Source organism: Choristoneura fumiferana, chromosome 9 (assembly GCF_025370935.1).
Source record: "Choristoneura fumiferana chromosome 9, NRCan_CFum_1, whole genome shotgun sequence".
Lineage (NCBI taxonomy): Eukaryota > Metazoa > Arthropoda > Insecta > Lepidoptera > Tortricidae > Choristoneura > Choristoneura fumiferana.
The window spans coordinates 1,444,773-1,464,620 of NC_133480.1; the positions used below are offsets into that span (position 1 = coordinate 1,444,773).

Genomic DNA, 19,848 nt, shown 5'->3' on the forward strand with positions numbered 1-19,848 from the left:
AAAAGGCTGCGTTTCCGCCAGAGATGTATTGTATTGTATTGTAAAACTCTTTATTGTGCATAAAAACACATGAAAATAACATAACACAGGATAATAAGATGTACAAAGGCGAACTTATCCCTTAAAGGGATCAATGTACGAGGTAGCTAGCGGTGCGAAGATGTAGAACGTAGCGACTGTTTCCACCAGGGATGTGCGAGGCAGCTGAGCGGTGTAGGGGGTGTTGTAACGGACGGGTTGCGGTGCGCTGAACCAGGATAGCTAAATGATGCGTTTCTATTGGTTCATGACAAACACATTCGCAGTGCATCTTCGCACACTGGTGGAAATGCTTTCTAATACGGTAAAATTCTACACCTATCTCAGGGGCTAATACGAAATTCGAAGTTCGTATCGTACCGTCCCTCTCACTCTCGTATTAAATAATATAAGCGTCAGCGGGACGGCAAGATACGAAGTTCGAATTTTGCACTTCGTAGTATAGGGCCTTTCTTTGGCGATTATTTTTAGAATAATCCTTACAAATTCTACTAATATAATGCCAAAATTTGTTGTGCGTGCATGTTTGGTAAATACTCGTACTCTTTCACGCTTGACAGCTGGACTGAATTTGGCATGCAGGCAGCCGGATTTGTAGAATTGCATACAAGCTATTTTTCATCCGTGTAAATTATTTTATGCTCCTAAAATCACAAATATTGACAGCTAGCGCTAAGTCTGTCTAAGTATGGAACAATAAATGTTGCATAGGTGGGGGAAGACCAAAAAGTTGCACACCGTAATGCTACTATTATTTTTTTCCATTGTGACACGAAAATTATCCATACATTTTTGTATGATTAACTTTCGTGGCACAATGGAAAAATTAATGTTAGGCAATAAAGGTTATTGTCATTTTCATTTCAAAAAGTGGAAATTTTAACTTCCTGCTAACGCAGCTTTAACGGTGTGCAACTTTTTGGTCTTCACCCAGGTGTCCTTCATACTCAAATTTAGTAAATAAATTCAATTCAACTGCCTAATGATAAAAAATAAAACCCAGCGTCGATTTGCATCATATTTATTGATTTAGTCCTCCAAACGTTTCCTCGTTTGATCCGGACTTACAAGGATTATCTCTTCTTTCGGCTACTTAAATTACATTATTAACATTACAATTTATAAAGAAATCACAATGTCGAGAGGCGCCGCTCGGCCCTCGCCCCGCGCCCCGCGCGCCGGAACCACAACGCAACTTTAATTTAATCAGTCGTTTTTACATAATTATAAGACATTTAACATCGTGCCATCTCGTGTCGGGATCACTACACAAATATACAAATACACGTGTAAAAAAAACTATGAAATGTTAGGTTAACTAACACGCTAAAATTAGATGTAAAAAATGCTTATACCTCATCGCTTGCAGTATTTGGGCTTTTTAAATTTGATTGTAATGAGCAATTCATAAAACAATAAATACATTTTTCAAAAGAAAGATATAAATATCATAAACATATTACGCGTTAACTGCAATATGACGTTTATGTATACTTTAATATGATTAATGGCGATGAGAAGTAAAAAAGTAAATCTGTCCACAACAATTACCAGTAAAAATAATATTGGATTTGAAGTGTGAAAAATCAGGCTTCGTAAAGTTAAAACGAACTGACATTTTGTCCTAATCTAATGCCTTTTGAGGACTTTAAATGTATAAAAAGATTTTAGACATTAATAGGTGATTATTTACAGTTAATTTCTGGGGATCACCGACACGCATAGGCTGAAATAAACTGGACCCGCGCGGCCGCATTCTTTCACCACTTAACTAACAAAAATACCGCCAAATCGAGTAATTGAGTCTAAACAGTCAATAAGTTGTGACTGGTGCATTTGATTGCGTCGTTTACTGTCTGTGTCTGTGACACAGTCAATAGCTAGACGCATTCGTGTTGCATCAATATAAGAGGAGCATAATTTAGTTTAAACCGGCAATAACTCTCTCGACAGTATTTAATTACAATTAGTCGATGTGGTTTGCTGTCAGTGAAAAACCTACTGTTTTTATTACAATCGTTTTACTCAACTTGAAATGTATGTTTTAAATATCATATTGACTTGAAATTTAGTATGAATATGTAGTAAGATGCTAACGCACGCACAGTCAAGAAAAAGTACCGTCAGCAATAAGCTTGTATCAAAAAATATTCTTAACAAAAGCTTATTTTGTATGATGTCAGAATTACACAGTTTGATGCACCCGTACCTTAGTTAAGGATTGTCAAAGTTTATATTAGTATTTATTAAACGGTAGTTTTATTCACTGATAACTTCAAAGCGGCACGCAAAGAACTAACACAAAGCTATTTTAGTGCTGGAAACGATTAGCATCAATGTCTGCAGCTCTGTCTTAATTCTTTGTTGAAACGCCCTCACGGCTTGCGTTAAAAAGCCGCGAGTGTGCAATCCGCCCTTATTTTGCCCAAGTAGTCAAATATATAACCTAAATCACTTTTTGAAACTTGAACAATTTATCGCCCAAATATATTAAGCGAAGGCAGATTTGAGTATAGAATAGAACATACATGGAAGAGAAAGTGTGATATAATACGCGTAGGTTGGAGCAAGATAGATGACTTCTACACGCTATGAGTCTAAGGAAGTAGGTACCAGCGTAAAGGAATGTACTAGCTTGTATTCCCTTGACTGCTGGAAATTTCTGGTCATGTATTTAATCCCAGAAAAGCAAATTATTTTTCAATTAACTGCAAAATTGCATTTTTAGTTTGTTTTCGCTTTGAAAGAAATAGTACCTACATGTGTAGTGAATAATGTTATAAATGACGTCATAACTAACTAATCCCCAACAAAATCATGCTTTGAAAGAACGTCGATTGGTGGTTTCATCAACATCACTCTAAATTCGTTAAACTCGTATTTCGACCGTTCAGTTTCAATGTGAATTCAAGGTTAGAATAACGCTACTTGTGGAAAATTAAGGCTGTTTTAGGGCTTTGGGGCCGTGCGGAGTCAGTAGGAGCACACACAAAGCAAAGGCCGGCGTGCGGGCCGCGGGCGCCCTCGCCTTCGTCCTCCAACGACACCTAGCTAACAAAAAAAAAAAGAAATCTCTATAGTAACTTAAAACTATCATATAATTACAAATGCACAGAATGTATACACGACGACCATACACTTTTACATATGTATATTAACCTTTAACCGTTGTACACTATTTATAATTAAATCGTTGCCGCGGACGCCGGCGACTATACAAGGTGCGGATATATACAGGGGGTACGCTCGCTAGCCGACGCCCGCGAAGGAATCGCGTTGCCGAGGAATCTGCTGCTAGTAATCTAATGGACATCTAGCCTAGCGAATGGGGCGGAAGACCTGGATACTAAAAGATTCGTTCGAACCCCAGATGCGAACATACTCAGTACTCACCTCAAATAACAAATAAACATATCGACACTCGTACATGATAACAATATAAGCCAATTTCACTGAATTTTCGTGATACAAATACTTCAAATGTAAATAAAATTATAATCCCTGAAGTAATTTTGCTAAATTTAACATGTCAACATTTTCTTTCACAATTGACTATAATATCTGCGAATACACATATATACATACAGACGCACCTAACCCCTTTTGAAGCTGATTAAAATCAAACCAACTTTAAGGATAGTTTTGTAAAAAAAATCACTGGTAAAATGTTCTTGTATTGTAGCTAAAAGCAATTTCATCCATTCAAATTCGTGTCATCAGTGGTTCTTAAGCTATTTTGGAATTTAACCTCCGATTATTTTTTATTTCTGAAAACCAGCGCTTTGCTACTATTTAGTCGCGTACCCACCCACTATGTCTGGCATATTATTAAATTATTAGTAATTCACACACATACGAACGTGTCACATACGAACTTGTCAAGGCATAGTCGCATAATTTTAGAAAGTCATAATGTAATTCTGTCATAAATTTTGTTAGTCATCCTGTAAAGTTAGGTTTCTATTACAACTCTGAACTAATGGATTCAGAGAAAAAAGTTATGACACACGTTATGACTTTTAACAATTATGCGAACCAATATGGGCCCATTGGAAACAAATAACTTGAATTTTAGGAGATACAAGGGCAGTAGCAAGTACATAAGCATCAGGGAAGGCTGTCGTTCAGATTGCAGCCAGTTGAGGTAAAATAGTGGCAGTATACACACGGGACGTTGCAAGTTACGTTTTTCCCAAACGCCCCGGCGCACCTTTAAATGATAAACTGTTATCCCTAACCGTTGCCTGTTCACAGATTCCTCTAGACTTTAAAGCTTGCCACAACTCGAATATATTCCCTGCTTTATATGACCTAGTTAATTATAATTTACACGTTTCTGTCCACTTTATAGATAACACTTCACTGAGTCTAAGTTCATTAAGCTTTACATTAAAGTCTATCCTAGCTTACGTCAAATTAGCCAAACCGGTTGGCGTAGTCAATGTATTAAAATCTTGCGTCTATGCTATGTACATACATATTCTTTTCAAGTCCATTTTGTTTCTCGCAAGTTTCGCTCGTGCTTGCTGTCTCAGTTTCGCTTATCGCGATATCGCTTCTTAGATCGTTCATGACAGATCTTTTTTCAATTTTCACTTTACTCATGACCAGTCGTAGTTTAAGTCGAAATAAAGAAAGACAAAAGAATATCGTTAGTTCTTTCTTCTACTTTTTTTTGTCATTCTTTCATCTTTTGTCTCGATGGATTTTGGTAGCTCGGCGTGGTCTTTCCAGCCGGATTGATCTTTTGAACCGTCCATTGTTAGATTCAGATGCGGTCCTTCGAGTCTGACATTGTTCTCTAACACCACATAGTCCTTCTAACCGGACATGGTCCTTGGAACCGGATATGGTCCTTGGAACCGGACATGGTCCTTCGAAGCCGGATCAGTTCCGTGGTGGATGTCGCTCAGCAGACGGCGTGTCGCGGGGGAGGGGCGCGGCGCGGCGGGCGTCAGTCCTCGTCGGAGAGCGGCTCGTACTGCGCCGACATGAGCGGCGCGGGCTCGGGCAGCGCGGGCGCCGCCGACGCCGCCGGTGCCGACGACGTAGGAGGAGGCGCCGAGCCTGCAACCAAGAGGGGAATGGTTTAATACGTGATCATGAACAAAGGCTTACGCTGTATGGGTAGCCAGGCAGTAGGTAGGCGGGCAAGGCAGCGGCATGGGTCGCCGCGTGAGGGTATTAGTGTTGGGTCGTACCGTCGGCGCGCGCGGCGGACGGCGGCGCGGCGGGCGCGGCGGACGGCACGTTGAGCGCGCTGTACGGGTACGCGTAGGCGGCGGGGAAGGCGAGCGGCTTGCGCTCGTCGGCGTCGCTGCGCATCACCTCCACGATGCGGTTGGTCACGTAGTCGAAGGCCGTGAGCACGCCGCCCGCCACGCAGCCAGAGAAACGGCGCCCGCTGGTGCTTCTGAAACACGACAAATTCTGCTTTACTACTCTGTCAGTGATGTGGAGTCAATAATGCAATACAGTAGAGATGGGTAAATCCGGATCTGGATTCAAAAGCGTCAGAAATCAGAAATGTTTATTTGCTAGAACGCAGTAACAAAGATATTGTTATAGTATAGATATAGTTAGTCAAGTATAGATATAGTCAGATCCTAAAGCGGATTGGAATCGCTGCAGTGAACAAATATAATTACTATAAAGGAGGGTAAATCCGGATAAGTTAAGGATACGTTGTTGCTTTGCCCCAACCAGGGTCCATATTGCACTGTAATATTTATTTGTCATGGTTATAATGAATAAATGAATACGAATATGAGTATGATCGGAAAATTCAAAAAGTTAAATACTTAAGCGGATCCGAATCCCCAAAGTGAACAGTACAGTACTCGTACTCGTACATAGAAATGGGTGATTCCGGATCTGAAGATGCGAAAAAGTCAGATCCTCATGCGGCTGAATCCCCAAAGTAAACGGTATAGAAATGGGTAAATTCGGATCCAGATTCAAAAAAGTCAGATGGAATCTGCGGGGCTATTCTGAAATTCTAAAATCGAAGTTCGTGTCGTTCCGTTCCTCTGACACTTATACTATTTAATACGAGAGTGAGCGAGACGATACGAACTTCGATTTTCGAACGTTATCGATTCCAAGGAGTATACTACTACTATACTATACTAAAGAAAACAACGGAGTAGGTTCCGATATAAGAGACGGATTTAGTGAATCAGATCACTTTTCGGACACATCTTTTCGGGTCTAGAACAAAACCGCGAGCAGAAGTTAACATCTAATTTAAAGTTAATGTGTCTACTCAAAAGTCTATCAGGAATAATTATTGGAGTAGACACATTAACTAATATTTTAAGAAGAGTTCTATCAGATTTCATTTTTAATTTTCGTTAAATTTTTATGTAATAATCGTGAAAAACTATCAAAAATGCAACGTTGCCAGCTTAGCAGGTATAAACGCTCTGAACTTTATTTGTTACGCCTGATTTCAACGCAAGCCGAGCCACAAGTATAAGCTAGTAAATGAACATGTTTTTGTAGTGACCTGTTAGCGTGGTGTGTGTCAGGAGGGCTGACAGGTTCGAGGTAGGGCGCGTGTTTGGGCGGGTCGCGGCGCTTCCACTCGCCCTCCGCTCCGCCGCCGCCTCCGCCTCCGCCTCCGCTCGCCGTGTACTCCGCACCGGACACTCCTGCCGCGTACCTGCTGCTGTACATATGAAAAAAACAAAACGAATTAGTTATGTGCTACAGGTAAACAAATAAAGAAGGGACGAATTGACCGGGACCGGAGTTCAGCTCAGCAGCAGAGTTACGACAAACATTACATTATTAAAGGTTGACCAGAATTATAAAAAACTACGTCATATTGCGGAAAACCAATAGAACTAATTTCTTGCACTGGTAACACTAAATTCAAAAATGTCATCTGTCTATTTGCTGTCAAAGTTAAGCGTTGATTGCGCGTGGTATTTTAAAGTGTTATTTTGTTATCGTACAGTAAGTGTAAAGAATGTTGCAATATAAAACGTCAAAGTGCTGCCCTCGCGTCAGGTTTTTTATATTTCTGGTCAGCCTTTACAATATTAAACATTATTCAACAATATCGCGAGCGATATGCCAGCCAGTCATAATAATAATAATCATAATCCTCAAACTAGGCTGAGCCTGTATCTTGAGAACCTGGAGTGCAATTTAGAGACATACTTGGGAATATAAGAACTTAGCCGCATTAAAGACAAGGATATTAACAAGATGTAAAAAAAACCGTCAACAATCGCCAGCGCTGAGAGTGAGTCTGTGTGTGTGTGTGTGTAGTCATGTACTAACTTGTGGTGGTGGGGCGCAGCGGTGGGGCTGCAGAAGTCCCTCGTGATGATGTTGGAGGCGAGGTCGCCCAGCTTGATACTAGCCGTGTGCGCGGGCGGCTCCTCGCGCGGCGGCGACTCGCGCCGCTCGTGCGCGCCCGCCCCCCGCTCCCGCCCCCGCGCCCGCGCCCGGCGAGCACTCGCGGATTATCTGGAACAATAAGCCTTTATTAGTACGAAGCATATTTTTTCGCCAATTTTTCTTTCGGTTGCACCTCCCCAGGTGCAAAGCGCCCAAAATACGCAGGCGGAGCCAATCTACTTGGGATTCATAAAAATAATTGGGTATCAAACAATAAAGCGTCGTACGGCGTAACGTTACGCGGAACTTTAACTGGACTTAACTGGACGGTTTAATTTATAAGAAAGATAATACGAATCCAATATATTCTGATATTTTACGGACTAATTAGATTTTTGTAAATACAATAAGCCTGTTACTGTGGTATTTTAAAAGTTTTTATTTCTTTATTAACGTTTCTTTGTATGCTAGTTCAGTTAAATTCTGATAAATTACACGCACTTCTAGTTTAATAGTAGTAATAGTAGTAAATCAATGTCCTGAATTTCGAAAAAAAAAGAAATTGTATTAAAAACTATTTTTTCCAAAACTTAATGTTATGTAGCAAGACATTAGTTGTAAAAATAATAATTTTTAATGTCTTTTTTTCATACATAAAGAGTTTTGTGTTTTATGTGTATACCTAAACTACAGCGCATTGTTTTCATTACTTTTTTATTGATAAATAAATAAATCAATATTAATAAATACTCACGGGGAACCTCTGGTCCGCCGACTGGCTGATCTGGTGCGTGATGATGGCGTCTATGAGCGAGGCGGCAGTGAGCGTGCCCTCCGCGGGTCGCGGGCGTCCGTCCGCCGCCGCCGCGCCCGCGCCCGCGCCCGCCGCCGCCCCCGCCCCCGCTACCGCCACCGCCACCGCCGCGGGCCGTCTGACAACAACCAAGGATCATCTCATTATCATTGCTTGTTGTATTAGGGTCGAACTATTTTTTCTTGCCACTCGTTGCTATTCGTTCCATTCTCCAGAGTCGCTCTTTAAACCGTAAGTAGGATTAAAATTTAAATTTTCCAGACATGCATTTTTGTGGTAGTTTTAAGTTCCTTCTATAATTGGTCATCTATACGTTATGCCAATCCAATTTATGGAAAGTGTAAACAAACCGATTTCATCAAAATTCTTGTATAAACTCCCACTGAATCGATAAGGATTCTGATTTTCCTAAATTCCAACTGAATAAAGAGAACAAAATTTTTCTGGCCCACCTATTCGAAAATCGAAGATTGGTACATATGGGAAAATAAAAAGTGTATCAGCAGATTGCGCGGCAGAAAAATATTTTTCCTTGGCCAGTGTACTTTGAATCCCTCGCTACGCTCAAGACCTAAGAGTTTTTCCCTCCGCTTTAAATTTAAAATAGCGCTCTCGCCATCGTCGTAAAGTACAACACATACAGAAGTTTGTCGTATACTCACGCGTCTTTCCTTGGGTCGTGATGCGGCGACGCAGGCAACCGATGGTGCTTATAAGGGCCGAGCAGTCTCCTGTCGCCGTCCGTCCCGCTCGCCGCGGACTGTTGTTGCTGCTGCTGCTGTTGTTGTTGTTGTTGCTGTTGTTGTTGTTGCTGCTGTTGTTGTTGCGCCTGTTGTTGTGCCTGTTGTTGCGCCTGTTGTTGCGCCTGTTGCTGAGCCTGTTGTTGCGCTTGTTGTTGTTGGGCCTGCTGCTGTTGTTGCTGTTGTTGTTGTTGCTATAACAACAGAAAAAAGTGTCAAGTTTACCTATTACGGCAATCCCCAAAAATTATGAAAAACCCGTAAACCTAGGTCTAGGAGTTCAACAGTTGACTTGAAATTCCGAAAAACTCCACAGGGAACTCAATAAAATTACATCGTGGATTTCATTAACGGTGCATAAAAAACAACTGCGCAAAACTTCACGTCTCTAATTGGATTGAAATTTTGGGATTTTAGTCGGATCATGTGGGAATGTCGGGATAAAAAGTAGCCTATGTGCTTATAAACACGTTCAGCTATCTACATACCAAAAATCATTCAAATCTGTCAAACCATTTTAACGTGAAGGACTAACAAGCACACGGAGACACCCATACAAACTTTCATATACTAATGTACAATGTTTCTGGGTCCAGACTCCTATTCCCCGAAAGCGCCGTCTTTTCTTTTTTGGATGTCATTCAATTCTTTGGGACAGACCTATGTACGCCCAGTAGTGTACGTATAATAAAGATATAACGACGATGATTGTTGTTGTTGTTGTTACCTGTTGCAGGTGTTGTCGCTCGTGCAGCATCTGCTGTTGTTGTTGGTGTTGTTGGTGTTGCTGGTGTTGCTGGTGCTGCTCGATGGCCATGTGTCTCTCTCGCTCGTGCATAGCTTGTATCGCTCGCTCTCTGCAAAAGAAAAACGGTTAGTGATGTTTTTACAAGCTTTTATTTGACTTGCCCTGTTCCAAATCTTGCAAGTTAAATTTGACCCACTTCCAGTAGTCCGATCGACTTGAAATTTGGTAAACTTATGTAATCTAGTGACAACATAATAATCTGATAGTGATATCCTGGTAGTCTCCACAGGACGGAACTCTTCAATGGTTAATGGCATCGACTTGAAATTTGGTATTCAAATGTAGTTTGGGTGACAACACAAATACAGTCAACAAAAAGAACAGTCAGCAAAAAAATGCTTGCATTAAAAATGAAATTTTTACCAAAAACTTATTTTTTGCTACAGAAAACTTAGGCACGTCTAACACGTGCTAAACACGTGTGAATTTTCTAATCATTTAAAAACGAAAATATAAGCATTTTAATGGCGAAAATTTCTAAAAAAATCGTTTTTAGTGCACCACTTAGAATCTAGGGCGAACTTCTTACAGGGCAAGCATGCTCTAGATCACGTCTAGTCACGTTTTGAGATACCATTCCGATGTCGATAGCAACCGGAGCGCGTGACGCACTGCTTAGTTTATAAAGTACTTACACCAGTGAGTTACCGACCCGGTCGCAGTCGCGAGTTGCGGTCGCAGGCCGCTGTCGCCTATCAGAATGCTATATCTAGCTTACCGCCAGCCGAGCTAAGAGTGTTATGTTATATGTGTATCTACCTTTCTGCTCTGTTCTGCATGGCTAATTGTCTGTCTCTTTCCATTAGCTGCGCTTGCTGGACCCTTCTATCCGTTAATACTTGCTGTAAACAAAATATTTAGGTTTAGTGTGGGTCACATGAATGTTTTAAGGCCTAATCAGTATAGTGATTACTTGCTCAGTGGGCCTAATTACGTACAGTTGCATACAATATTTTATCTACATCCATATATTAAATCCTCTATCATGTGTTCCGCGAACCATTAATCGACCTGCATTAACAAGAACTAGGTAGGTATGTCTGCCCCACGAGCTGCGCCCGCGACGACCTGCTGCTGCACGTGGTTGCGCCCCCTTCCCCCCCCGTGCTTAAATGATGTATGAAATCTCATTACGATAAACTCACTAAGGTTTTTGAACGCATAATTGAGGATTTACTATATGGGTGTAGATAAATAAATATTTACTGTTGTTACCTGGTACTGGATGTGTTGTTGGTGTTGGTGTTGTTGTTGTTGTTGGTGTTGTTGTTGTTGTTGGTGTTGGTGGTGCTGCGCCTGGTGGTATTTCTGCACGATGGCCAGCTCCCGCTCCCGCTCGCGCTGCATCTTCTCGTGGATCCTGGGAAAACAGCGTGGTGAAGTGACCTCGGATTTAGAACCACGGAATAGGAAGAACCAGAGGAAATGTCTGGTAATGACAGCAGGATTTTGACATTTATAGGTAGAGTCACTCACGATGACGCGTGCCCTAGTTCTTATTACAATGTTATTAATGGCTAATTTTGACAAAATCACGCGTCTTCGTGGATGGCACTAGGTATACTCGCTAATTCTCCTTTCGTGCAATCAGTTCTTTTTGTAGCTGTGTGTGTAATCATTCAGTTCAAGAGTCGTGGCGCTACCTATATGATAATGATGATAGGTTAGTGGGTGTTACCTGATGTCCTGGTGCTGCGGCTTGGCGTCAGGCTTGGCGTCGGGCGGCTGTCCGCGCGGCACGGGCAGCGCGGGCGCCGACGCCGCCGCGTCCACCAGAGACGTGAACGCCTCGTGACCTGTATGGGCATTGGGCACACACGTCATTAGCTAAGTATACGCTGCCGGTGCACTGGAGCGGAGGGAGGCAGCGGAGCGGACCGAGGGGGTAATGCTGAGCGGAGTTGTGGAGGCGCGGGGCTAGATAGCAACTATTTTGGCACTTTCATGTTCGAAACATGGCGTTTACTGGATTTGTTTTTCTGTTTCAATAAGAAAGTAAGATCAACTAGGGGATTTTCAAAAACCGAGCCTACTAATTTCTCAAAGGGCCGGCAAGGCATCCGTAACTCGGCTGTTACGGATGTCCATGGACGGCGGTATAGTAGGAATTATTTGAGCTGTCCCGATCTCGTTAACAAACAGCCAACCTTTCGAACAAAACCATTGTATTCTATTATGTCCTCAAGTGCATAATCCTCAGTTTAAAATGAAATGAAATATAAGATAAAATAGCTCATTGAAATAACGACTTTATTATTTACAATAGAGAGTTCATTTTAAATAAAACTATGTTGGCAGATAATGATTTTCAAAATTTAATGCGTTGTAAACAAGCAGCCTAATGGAAAAGTATTATTTTAAAATGCACTTTCTGCTTTGACAATGAAGTCTTGCTCTTTCCATTATATTTAAAAAAAGAGATAGTGATGGTGAGCAAATTTTTTTTTTATCACGGGACAATTCACACCAATTGACCTAGTCCCAAAGTAAGCTTAGCAAAGCTTGTGTTATGGGTAAGTACTAAGCAACGGATAAATATAATTATATAGATAGATACATACTTAAATACATATTAAACACCCAAGAACCGAGAACAAACATTCGTATTTTTCATACAAATATCTGCCCCGACACGGGAATCGAACCCGGGACCTCAAGTTTCGTAGTCAGGTTCTCTAACCACTAGGCCATCTGGTCGTCTTAATTAGACAATACGGCCACAGATGCGAGTTAAGTAAGTAGTAGTTGGGTACCTGGCGGCGGCTGCGGATGCGGATGCGGATGCTGGTGCGGGTGCGGATGCGGATGGTGGTAGTGGCGCGTGATGACGGAGGGCTGGTCGCGGCGCGGCGAGTACGGCGACGCGGGCCGGTCGCGCTCGCGCCGCGCTCCCCCGTGCATCTGCTGCGACGTTATGAAGTCCGCCATTATGATCTGGCGTTGTTCATGGCCGGCGTAGCGGGTGAACTGGTTCTGAAACGGAAGATGACGTCAATTTCTACAGAGCCTACGCTATAAACCGGGTGACACTCTTACCCGGTCTGTATAATACCGACATGGAAATACCGGCCCTGTTTTTTGTGTACACGCCCATAGAAACTGACAGGAGCTTCTATGGGCGTGTACACGAAAAAAGGGTCGGTATTATCCGGGCCGGGAATGAGTGTCACCCGTCGGCACCAGCAGGGCTACTACGAAGCCGTGTCACCACTATAAACCTACCTACTATGTCGCAAACGTAGGTCGAAAGCTGTATCAACTAATTTAGACCTGCATCTTATTTTTGAAAGGCCTAAATTAAAATGCTGTATTATTTTGAGTTAACGCCCTTTCAATCTAGATAAATATGTTCCTTCTAACAAACACTTTAGTTTAGTGTCAATTTTAATTTAGTTGTTAATTTTATATTTTTTACTTCAATTTGAATTTTGACTTTAAAATTGATTTTGATGTTTCAATTTAATTTTTGATTCTAATGTTAATTTTTTACTTGGCTTTGTTCGCTTTTTCAAAATAAACTACTTACAGGTAACCACCATACCAGGTTACTGATTACCGTAAAAACTACTTTACGGTAAGCAGTTACCTGGTATGGTGGTTATACTTGCACATTTTTTAAAGTAAATCTCTACTTACCGGTGAAAACGAGGGCGACTGCGGTCTCTGTTGATTCTGCGCTCCAGGGTAGTACGCCCCGCCGGGACTCTTCCTTTTATTATAAAACTCGTGCATCCTTTTATCCGGCAGATGATGGGTCCCGTGCACCGGGGTGCCGGCGGTGATCGAGCCCGTCTTGGGGTCGGGCGGGGTCCGGCGCGGCTCGTAGCGCGTCTCGAGGGGGGTGCCGAGCGTGATCGACCCCTTGGGGTTCGGCGCTGGCTTGAGGGTGGGCCGCGGGACTGCCGCCACTGGCTTGGGTTTAGAGTTGTATAAAGTGGGCGATTCGCGTTCAGGCGGTCGGTAGGACGTGAATTCTGAGTTGCGGTACTGCGGCTGGGTTATTGATACCTGTGGAAGAATGAGAGGGATTTCAGTTTATTTATTTATCAACACCGCTATTATAATTTCAAATAGGCTCAGAGTTGTTCAGCAAGCTATACATAGAGAGGGCTATGCTCGGGGTTTCTCTACGGGATCGAATCAAAAATGAGGAGATATGTAGAAGAACGAGGGTCACCGATATAGCCAAGCAAATTAGCTCCTTGAAGGGGCAAAGAGCCAGGCCATATAGCACGGAGAACAGATGGCCGTTGGGGTTGAAAATTTCTCAAATGGAGACCGCGGATCGGCAAGCGACACTACGCTACTACGCTACGCTAACGGGGGATTGAATGACCAATAACAATGACATTTATCTACATGCATATCATAACTTCCCTATTATATGTTCAGAAACGACTATCAAATGACCTTTATTAAGAAACCTGGTATCTGCGGGTGCATCTTAATGTTCACATTAAAGTACAGTGCATCTTAATGTTTACATTAAAGTATCGGTAATACTTTTTTTAACAATGCATACCTGTACATATTGTAGAAAACTTATGACATGCATGTAGATAATAATTATTATTCAAAGTCAAAGTCAAAGTCAAAGTCAAAGTCAAAATATAGGCCATATCTGAACATAGGATATGCATGTAGATAAAGTTATGTATGCGGCTATACATAATTAGGCATTAAAACACTCGTGTGATCTGAAAACCACACTCGTACTTTAATGCCTCTCATTATGCACCAGCCACATAAATAACTATTATGCGTTTATGCCGTCCGATTTAGCTCATGTGCTTGAATGCGGTGGTAGGGCGCGTTATTACAGATTAAACAAACTGTATCAAGTCGTCAACTGTCTATTGGTATATATTAACTGACCGTTTTTCCAGGCTGCGGGAAGGCATGTTCATGCCTCGGCCGCTTCACACTCAGATCCAGCAGCGACTCCGGCCGCTCTTTGGCGTCACGCGGCTCTATGTGTAAGACGACGACGCCCTCTTTGGGCGCGTCGGGCGGCTGCGGCTGCGGCTGCGGCTGCGGCGGCGGCGGCTGCGTCAGCGGCGTGATGGTGGCCGGCCGCTGGGGGGAACGCGCGCCCGCGCTCACGTGCCCGCTGTTCACCACGCTGAGGGTCGCTAGGGACTCGCGGGCCGTTGATGACGACACCTGCATACAACAGCTTCGGTAAAAATAAAGTATGGAAAGATTCAGTGCTTAATTTTATTTTTAAAAATAGAAAAAATAATAGAAAACGTTTATTCGCATTTCGCAAATTACAAAAACAAAAATCAAAATCATTGAAATTCATTTTTTTTTCAGCAATTATTAATTATTTTGAATTATTTTTCTACTAGTGTTTACTCGCGACTTTCGCCTGGACCCTGGGCTGGGGCTAAGACGACAGTAAATATTTTATTAAACTCATTTTTCTTTATTCCTGGGACAAAAGAGGAGAATTGATTTAGTTTTTACTACAATTTGACTATGCTCCCCCTGGCTATAGAATTTGACCATATAACCTCCTGGCTATAGAATTTGACCATGTGACCCCCTGGCTACAGAATTTGATCATTCGCACCTGTAGAATGAAACCGACACAATTCGAAATATTCACATTACTAAAAAATAACTTAGTGTAAAACAAAACATTAATTTGACCATATGACCCCCTCTGGCTAAAGAATTTGAGCTGCAAAAACTGGATTCACCCTTTTTTCCTCTTGAAGTATGAGGTTACCTTGGGCGGCGGTTTGGGCTGGGGCGGCGTCGGCTGGCTGTTCTTGAGTAAGCTGATCTCTATCATGTTGAGGACCACGTCTCGCACCGACAGCGCCGAGCAGCCCGCAGGCCCGTTGCGGAGCAGCGCGGCCGACGGCGTGGGCGCCGCCGCCGTCGCGCCCGTAGCCGGGACCTGCTGCAACAAAACAATACTAGGTATAGAAACTGAACATTGACAAGTTTGTGCATGACATTCTGTAGAACCCTGTTGGAGTCAACATTTGCCGCACTTATTTAAAAAAAAACTTGATAAGAGGCTCCCTGCGACAGGGTTCTACAGTGTTAGGGTTTCCCGCAAGCGGATTCGGCAATAGCCGATAGAAAAATGCTTTATGTCTACGCAATAAGAGCGAAAAAGACGTCAACGTGTCGGCAGGCGATGGCCGAGCCGATCCGAGCCGAACTATGCCTTTTTAGCTGTTATTGCGCGGACGGAAAGGTTAGGCGTCGATAAATGTGGAGAGACCCTTAAATACGAACTCGTCAAGGTGTTTGTGGTATGCAAATTTTGTCACCGCAAGAAACCACCACAAATGCACCAGTTTCTAAATAAAGAAATCATCAAAATCGTTTCACCTAGAAAAAAGTTAGGAGGTAACGCATATTTAAAAAAACCAAGTCGAATTCATAACCTCCTACTTTTATGAAGTCGGTTAACCTGTCCTCTCCCAGAGGCACAAATTTGTGCCCAAATTCCTTTGATCCTGTTATCCTGCGAGATGACAGATTAAATGTATAGTATTTTAATCAGAGATAGTGCAGCTAAATATCAAGCCAATCCAGTCACTAGATGAAATGAAATTGGGCTTGCATTGGATTTTGCAGGTGGTAGGACCTTGTGCAAGGTCCGCCAGGATTGCTACCACCATCTTGCTCGCTAATCCTGTCGTGAAGCAGCAGTGCTTGCACTGTTGTGTTTCGGCGTGGAGAGTAAGACAGCCGGTGAAATTACTGGCACTTGAGGTATCACATCTTAGGCCTCTAGGTTGGCAACGCATCTGCAATCCCCCTGGTGTTGCAGGTGTCTATGGACGGTGGTGATCTTTTACCATCAGGAGACCCACTTGCTCGTTTTCCATCCAGTGAAATAAAAAAAATGCAAATTAAAAAAAAAATACCTTAGCGCTCGGCGCCTCGTTCTCTTCATCAGCAGTCTCCGTCGCGGACGAATCATACTCGTCCCTCCTCTGATGCCTCGGCGGCGCCGGCTCGGGCGGCGGCGGAGGCCTAGGGCTCTCCGCGCTTGCCGTATCCGTGTCCCCAGAACTAAGCACACTGTCATCACTGTCACTTCCTTTCGGCGGCGGCCGCTCCGCCACTAAACTGTCCAATTGCAGCTTTTTTCTATACGTGAAGTAGAACGCTTTGAAACTGGCGGGGCTTTTGCCGCTGCCGGCGGCCATTTTGTCCCAGGAGGAGCCGTGATCGCGGAGGAGGGTTCGGAAGCGTGAGGCTTCTTCTTCTGTCGGGTCCGGAGTCGGGCCGGGCTCGCCGACTGTCTCCAACCATCGGGTTATCCGCTTGAAGCAGCCGAGACAGCACTTGCTGAGATCGCTTGGTATGTCTAAGTGTGAAATGAGATGATCATTGGTAAGTTTAATTAATCTCCTGGGGCCTATATAAATGTTTTTAAGAAAATTGTCGCAGCAATTTGAATCTAATTGTTTCGGGAATAAAGTCAAACTGTTGTGGTGTAAAACAATAGATAAACAAAATAATTTTTCTTTGTTACGTAGTCATAGGTCCGTATCTTGTTTTACTGGTAACAAGTAATGATTGAATTAAAAAAATTGAGATAATTATAATTGTTGTGCTGTTGATGCCCCAAATAAATAATAAAGCGAAATGTCTAATAGTTATTTATGTGGCTGGTGCATAATGAGAGGCATTAAAGTACGATTGTGGTTTTATGAAACGAGCCGAAGGCGAGTTTCATAAGATCACACGAGTGTTTTAATGCCTAATTATGTATAGCCGCATACATAACTTTATCTACATGCATATATCATAAGTTTTCTATAATATGTTCAGATATGGCCTGTATTTTGACTTTGACATTGACTTTGACTTTGACTTGACTTTAACTTTGAATAATAATTATTATCTACATGCATGCCATAAGTTTTCTACAATATGTACAGATATGCATTGTTAAAAAAAGTATTACCGATACTTTAATGTAAACATTAAGATGCACCCGCAGATACCAGGTTTCTTAATAAAGGCCATTTTGATAGTCGCTTCTGAACATATAATAGGGAAGTTATGATATGCATGTAGATAAACCATATTTTGCACCCGTCCGTTATAAAAATAAGATCATTGTTCCCTTGTACATTCTAATGCACATTTGGGCCTCACGAAGTTAAACTAAGATTGAATGTATCTTGCACGTTCTAATAGGTCGTGTAAGGGGATCTAGGGGGTTATTTACTTATATAATCGTATGGCGTAAAACATTAAACAATTACACTAAAGAAATAAACTACAAACTAGCTATAAATCCACATTCAGGGTCCCAAGCCACGAGATTGTGATAAATAGAGGGTTAGTTGCACTTAAAGGAAATCCAAGATATCCCACTTACTAATAACAGGGTGCTTTTAAAATGCAATACTCACGACACTCATCCATAAGGGGCTTCTTCATGTCGAGAGTGAGATCGTGCCACTTGGGCGGCAGGTGGCGCAGCCGTTTCGCTCGCACCTTGGGCACGGGACAGGTCGGTACTGGACACCATGTGTACCTGTAATTAAAGTATATACGGTGTTACAACAATACCCGTAAAGCGGAAAGAGGGTTAAGTGGTCCATTATAAAGAGTATCTAGCCAAAAAAAAAAAGTATGTAAACCTATTTTCGGTCAAATTAAAAACTAATCTACGCAGAATGTTTATGTACATTTTTATGTAATATTCGTGGAACGACAAAGAGTTTTAAAAATAGGTTTGACATGACAGCTTATTAGGGTTGGCAATATTTTCGCTTTAACAATTATTTTATTTTTACGTGTTATTCTGTTGATCCCCGCGGGGGTTGCGGATACCTCTTAAGGGGGTGGCAGTAACTTTGAAATTACTAAATAATGTCACTGTTATTGGGTAAGATTGATTATTCAATGTTTGTATTGTCAACGTAAGATAAATAAATACAAAACACTAAGTGGAGGTACTTAAGCAGGGAGTCGCCAAATATTTTTCAAACCGCGGGGTCGCAGTAATAAAAGTTCGAAAAGCATTGATTTAGGCTATATCAAGCACTTATGAACATCCTGTCCGCAGCGCCATGTAAGGATTGAAACTCAGATTCCGCCATGATCTCTTTATGGCTGTCTCTTTCTTACATACTAAAAACCTATTTCTATCACTCTCATACATCCCTCAATCTCAACTACCTTGCATTTCGCTCATTCGTCAGTATTTTCTCTCATTCTGTCTCTTTCACTCATTACGTTTCGTTCCACCTTACATAAGAATCTAGTGGTGGCTCGCAAAAGAAACCTGTAAAGTAAAGGCTGTAACTCACCGGGAGCTGACGCACCTTGTGTGGCAGGGGTCGCAGACGCGGCCCCCGACGGCGTCCTCGCGCAGCCCGTAGGCCGGCGCGCGCGCCGCCGACACCCAGCGCTTGGCGTCCGGCGCGGAGCACACGACGCACGCCGCTGTCCCCGCCCGCCCCCGCCGGCCCCGCCCCGCCCCCGCCGCCCCCGGCGTCACCGGCGTGCCGATGCGCTCTATCACAGCTGCGGACAATCGAAACATACATAACTTAATGATATAATAATAATAAATTTATTTGGTTCAACAAATAAATATAAAAAAAAATGCGATGGTAGGTAACGAATAATAATATTGTAAAAAAAGTTGTATTTAAGTAGTAGATAATCCTAAGAACCTATAGGTATTGATATAAATCTTGTAAGCCCACATCACTCGGTTCACAGCAAAGTCATTTTCGATCGAGCAGCAAAAACGTAACGGCAATACATACTACAAGCGTAATCCGCTCACTGGGATAGACAGCGCATACAATATTCAGCCCCACGTTGGGCGCCAATTTGCATTACCTACATGTAACAATAGATTCGTCTGTCAAGAACCCAGCTCTTTAATAATATTTGACATGTTAATGTGAAGTCAGCCTAATCTATTAGAAAGTAATTGTGATTCACCCTCTGTTAAATTCCTGTTAATCATAGTAAATATCTCTAACATTTAATAAGACGGCATAACAGATGTATGTCCCATAAAATAACGGGAACTTAAATTGTCCCTTAATCTATCATGACCAGTCAGTAGAAAAAATAGCGATAAAAGTAACCAA

At 42.4% G+C, this 19,848-nt stretch overlaps 1 protein-coding gene across 1 annotated transcript in view; it reads right to left on the minus strand.

Moving 5' to 3' along the window:
* Smr (nuclear receptor corepressor smrter) overlaps positions 1-19,848 on the minus strand; it is a 98,177-nt gene that overhangs the window by 7,345 nt on the left and 70,984 nt on the right. Inside the window, 19 exon segments of the mRNA XM_074092506.1 lie at positions 140-247; positions 4,995-5,106; positions 5,241-5,452; positions 6,548-6,709; positions 7,330-7,436; positions 7,438-7,518; positions 8,144-8,321; positions 8,866-9,137; positions 9,671-9,800; positions 10,511-10,593; positions 10,967-11,111; positions 11,430-11,547; positions 12,505-12,724; positions 13,388-13,759; positions 14,627-14,914; positions 15,486-15,662; positions 16,645-17,090; positions 18,148-18,272; positions 19,051-19,267. Coding sequence (XP_073948607.1) covers positions 140-247; positions 4,995-5,106; positions 5,241-5,452; positions 6,548-6,709; positions 7,330-7,436; positions 7,438-7,518; positions 8,144-8,321; positions 8,866-9,137; positions 9,671-9,800; positions 10,511-10,593; positions 10,967-11,111; positions 11,430-11,547; positions 12,505-12,724; positions 13,388-13,759; positions 14,627-14,914; positions 15,486-15,662; positions 16,645-17,090; positions 18,148-18,272; positions 19,051-19,267 — 3,553 coding nt within the window.